General features: G+C 54.3%; 1 protein-coding gene across 1 annotated transcript in view; it reads right to left on the bottom strand.

Annotated features, from left to right (window-relative positions):
• Positions 1-562: 562 nt before the first annotated feature.
• Positions 563-4,512, bottom strand: part of MAPK13 (mitogen-activated protein kinase 13) — a 9,243-nt gene continuing 5,293 nt past the window's right edge. The window contains exons 4-12 of the mRNA XM_007467266.1: positions 3,518-3,626; positions 3,304-3,333; positions 2,857-2,904; positions 2,617-2,731; positions 2,391-2,462; positions 1,721-1,800; positions 1,400-1,478; positions 1,146-1,322; positions 563-897 (exon numbers count right to left, since the gene is read on the bottom strand). Coding sequence (XP_007467328.1) covers positions 815-897; positions 1,146-1,322; positions 1,400-1,478; positions 1,721-1,800; positions 2,391-2,462; positions 2,617-2,731; positions 2,857-2,904; positions 3,304-3,333; positions 3,518-3,626 — 793 coding nt within the window. The 3' untranslated portion in view covers positions 563-814. The remainder of the gene's footprint in view (positions 898-1,145; positions 1,323-1,399; positions 1,479-1,720; positions 1,801-2,390; positions 2,463-2,616; positions 2,732-2,856; positions 2,905-3,303; positions 3,334-3,517; positions 3,627-4,512) is intronic.

Here is a 4,512-nt window from a genome sequence, read left to right as displayed (position 1 = left end):
GGGGCTCTGGGATGGGGCCCCTCCCTCATGGCCATCTGTAGTGGGTTGAAAAACGTGCCCCCAAAATTCATGTCCACCCAGAACCTCAGAATGTGACTTTATTTGAAAATGAGATATTTGCAGATGTAATGACTAAGGATTAAGATGAGATCACACTGGATTAGGGTGGGTCCTAAATTCAGTTACTGATGTTCTTACAAGATCAGCCAAAGACAGAGATACACAGAGCAGAGAAGGCCCTGTGAAGACAGAGGCAGAGACCGGGGTGATGCAGCTATAAGCCAAAGAACACCAAAGATTCCAAGAGCCACCAGAAGCTAAAAAAAGCCCAGGAGGGACTCTTCCCTAGAACCTTCAAAGGGAACATGGCCCTGCCAACACCTTGATTTCAGACTACCAGCCTCCAGAACTGTGAGAATAAATTTCTATCATTTTAAGCCACCCAGTTTGTGATAATTTGTTACAGCAGCCCTAGCAAACTAATACACCATCACTGCCGTAGACTCCTGCCCCAGTTCAGCCCCACTACAGCCAAGGAGGTAAGGACCCCACACACAGGCGATTCTCCAGATGGGTGCTTTAATATGGCCAGTTATGATCATAGCTATTTTCCCCCAACCAACACCTCTGAATTCTGCATCTACTAGGCCTGTTTCTTACACAAGGACAAGGGTCCTCTGTCCTCTGCTTGGAAGACTATATAATCCAAGATGGGTTAAAACTTCAATAAATAAATATTGGTCCCAGGGGCAGTGCCTGGCAGGTGGTACCATGTGGCCATTCCTGGGCTCAGCCAAGGGTCGGGCTAGACGGGTCACTGCAGCTTCATGCCACTCCGGCGCCGAGAGTCCTTCCGAGCGATGGGGCTGAAGTTCACAATCTCCTTGTAAATGTGCTCTGAGAAAGACAGGGTGGTTCAAGGGGTAGGGGGTGCTGAGGGCAAGAGAGAGCCCCCCTCTCCCAACAGACATAGTGTGGAGCAGGAAATCGGCTCAGTGCAGGGAGAAAGAAGTGCACACGGGAGACAATATTCGCTCAGAGAGAAAGAGGTGATAGTCTCCAGGAGGGAGTTGGGACCGGCTGAGGGCAGGCAGGAAAACGAAGCAGGCAGAGAGAGGAAGCATCCCGAGGCCCTGAGCCCTTACGCTTCCATTCATCCGCTGTGAGTTTCTCATGTTCTAAGAAATCATCAAATGGCTGCTGGGCCTCTGTTTCCTCCTCAGGGTCCCGGCAGGATTCAAAGAAGGGGTGGGTGAGGGCCTGAGAGGCGGTCAGGCGCTTGTCCAAGTCCAGCTCCAGCATCTTCTCTAGCAGGTCTGCAGCTGCGGTCACAGAGTGTGAGCCTCACACGCCATGGAGAGCCCGCCCGCTGAGACAGACTGCAGGCCCCAAGACTCACCCTGGGGGCTGGCATGCGGGAAGAGCTGAGAGAAATCCTGCTTGGGGCTTTGTGGCAGGGACTGGATGTAGGATTTGGCCTGGAAGACAGAAAAGCACTGAATAATCCCCAGTTGTCAGCCCATCAGGGCTTAGGCCATGGGGTATAGAGCACGGACCCCAGAAAAGCCCCTGAGAAGGGCTGAAGGCTCAGGTCCGAATCCAAAGTGAGATGAAGGCAAGAGCCCTTGCCAGGGCAGAGGGGAGGCGCAGCCTGCAGCCCACCTGGCCCTGGTCAGCCAAGCGCACAGCCCTGGCCAGCCTGGGCCCATCTGCCACTCACCGCTTTGTCATTCAACTTCTGCACAAACTCAGCGTCCGGCACCCCCGTCACTTTCAGGATCTGCGTCAGCTGGTCCAGGTCTTGGCAGCAGGTTAAGGCTCGGCCTCACTCCCTGTGGGTGGGTCTGAAGCTGCCCTTCCTGCTGCCCCTCCATCAGGCCCACCCAGCACTGTAGACCATCCAGGTTCCAGACACTCACCTCCTCCTGCTTTTAGGAGGGGAGGTTCATCCTTCAGGACTCAGGTCTCTGGAAGGCTTCCTACCTGCCAGGCTGGGTAAAGGGCCCTTCCCCACAGATGCTCCTGCATGTGCCACCTTCCTGGCCTCATCCCGCTCAGTCACCTCCATCCATTTCTTTGTGTACTCCCCCCCAACACCCTCGCACTCTGAATTTGGCAGGGAGACCCACATCTTCTCCTTAATCCCTGCGCAGCACACACAGGTGCCCAGTTTCAGGTGTGTGGTGCCAAAACGTCAAGTATTTTCTGCATTTCTGTGTTGGAATGACAGGTGACTAGTTTTCATCACTTTGCTTCTCTGTACTTTAAAGTTGTTCCACAGGGAGCATGTATCACTTTCACATTAAGAAAAAAAGAGAGATTTAAATAATAAAGTGTCTGTTGAAGGAATGAATCCCTGGATGCAGTTTGGCTTTTCCAGCAAAGGATACAATCTTTCCCCTTGAAGAGAGTTTTCCCCGTCAGCATCTCTGCCATGATACAGCCCACAGACCAGATGTCCACTGCAGAGGGAGGGGGAGGAAGTGTCACCTGGACCAGCTGACCAAGACCCGGCAGTCACCAAGAGTCAACCCAGAGTCACCAAGACAGCCTTGAGGAAGCTGTCAGAGAAGAACCCCAGCCCTATCCCCCTCCCCCGGGCAGCGGACCACTGACCAGTCTGGTTGTAGTGCATCCAGCTGAGGATCACCTCAGGGGCCCGGTACCAGCGGGTCACCACATAGCCAGTCATCTCTGCATCTGCATGCCGTGCCAACCCAAAATCCAAAATCTATGACTCGGGGCACATAGGAAAAACGAGCTCACTTAAGAGAGGCTCCCCGAGCAGCTTCTGGGGGCTCCTATGGGAGAGGGGCCCACCCCAACCCCAGGCTGACCCTGCCTGGGCCCACTCACCTTCAGCTCACAATCCTCATTGACAGCAAGGTTGCCTGGCTTCAGGTCCTAGATGAGAGAAGAGATGGAGCACTGGGCAGAGGCCGAGATGGGCGCTGTCCCCACTCGGCTGCCAGCCAGCGTGCGACCTTGGCCAGGCCCCTGCCCCTCTCTCTGGGTTCTGGTCTCCTGTGCAGAATGAGGGTTGGACTAGGTGTCCTCTAGGGCCCATCCAGCTCTAAAATGCCTCTTGGAGCCTGAAACACCCAGCTCAGGGCTTTGTTGGCAAAATTTTCCCAGAAAGTTCCCCAGAACACAGCAATTCTTCTGAGCAGGTCTCCCTGGGCCAAGCCTAAATCTGAAAAATCCACTTTCCCTGCTTCCTCCACCTCCTGGAACCCCCTAAGCCGAACCCTAGCCCCCAGGGGTGGGCGGGGCCTCTGAGGATGTAGCAGAGAAAGCACTCACCCTGTGGATGACCCCAGCTGAGTGGATGTACTGTGTTGGGGAGAAAAGAAGGGTGAGTCCAGTGCCCGGCTTTTGCACCAGGTGTTTCAGGCTGGCTCGGAGATCTCTGCCCTGCCATGGTGTGCTCTCCCAGCCTTCGAGGTCTAGCCTCTCCCAAACCCCAGTTCTCAACACCAAGCCCCCATCCCCTGCCATCTTGCAGGCTCCCACCCACCTTAAGACCTTTGAGCATCTGATACACCAGGTACTGGATCTTGTCCTCACCGAACTCCATTCCCATGATCTTCTGCAAGTCCGTCTGCATGAAGGGCATCACCAGGTAGCTGCAAGTCATGAGGACTTCTTGAACAGCCCCCAGCCCCGCCCAGCTCCGGGTCTGAGCTCGGAGGAGGGCAAGGGGCTGGGCAGAACAGAGGCCTTAGGGATGACCTTCATGTGCAAAAAGAAGCAGCCCCACCACAGCCAGCCAGACCCCCATGCAGTGGGCCTCCTGACTCCTGGCTCCCAGCCTGGCCCTGGTGGCTGCCCTGTTGGCAGAGCTCAAGGTACGTATTTCAGCTGGAGCAGTGCTCCCTCTCTTCAAAGGTGCTCTCTGCTTGCCCTCCTCCACGCCCCACAGAAAGCCACTGCTGTGAGTTAGAAGCATTTGCCAGTGTTTCCTTCTGCTTCTGTACAAATATTTCCTCCCCCAGAGGGTCATGCCCCGCCAACATGGCTCCTCAAACATACAAAAATGTCCTCCTTCCAAGAAGGAAACAATAAAACAGTTTCTAGGAGGGTGAAGCAGGAAGGAGGAGGCAGCTGAGCCAACACACCCTCTTAATGGGATTTGCAAAACAGGTGGAAGTCAGCAAAATGTAACTGTTACTCAAGGCAGTAATAGCAAAGTCCAGAACAAAAAAGGATAAAGATTTAGGAAGGAATTAAAAAAAAAAAAAAAAAAAAAAGGATGTGGAGGCCATCTCCCTGAGCCTGTGACTTCTGAAGTCTCCCCCGACCTGACCGCACCCCCGCTTCCCTCCTCCACCCACCCCAGCACGGGGACCCTGCTCCATGCACAGACCCTTCCCCACCTTTGTGTTTCACCTCTGCGTGGACCCTGATTCTTTCTTCTCAGCTGACAAACTTGCTGAAGTCTCACTGTGATACAACCACCTTCCCTTGCTTAACCTTGTTTCTTCAAGTAACCACCCCTTCTCTCTCTTTCCC

The sequence above is a fragment of the Lipotes vexillifer genome, unplaced genomic scaffold (genome assembly GCF_000442215.2).
Source record: "Lipotes vexillifer unplaced genomic scaffold, Lipotes_vexillifer_v1.1 scaffold528, whole genome shotgun sequence".
Lineage (NCBI taxonomy): Eukaryota > Metazoa > Chordata > Mammalia > Artiodactyla > Lipotidae > Lipotes > Lipotes vexillifer.
The sequence above is the reverse complement of the archived record's forward strand: the minus strand, read 5'-3'. Positions and strand labels throughout refer to the sequence as shown.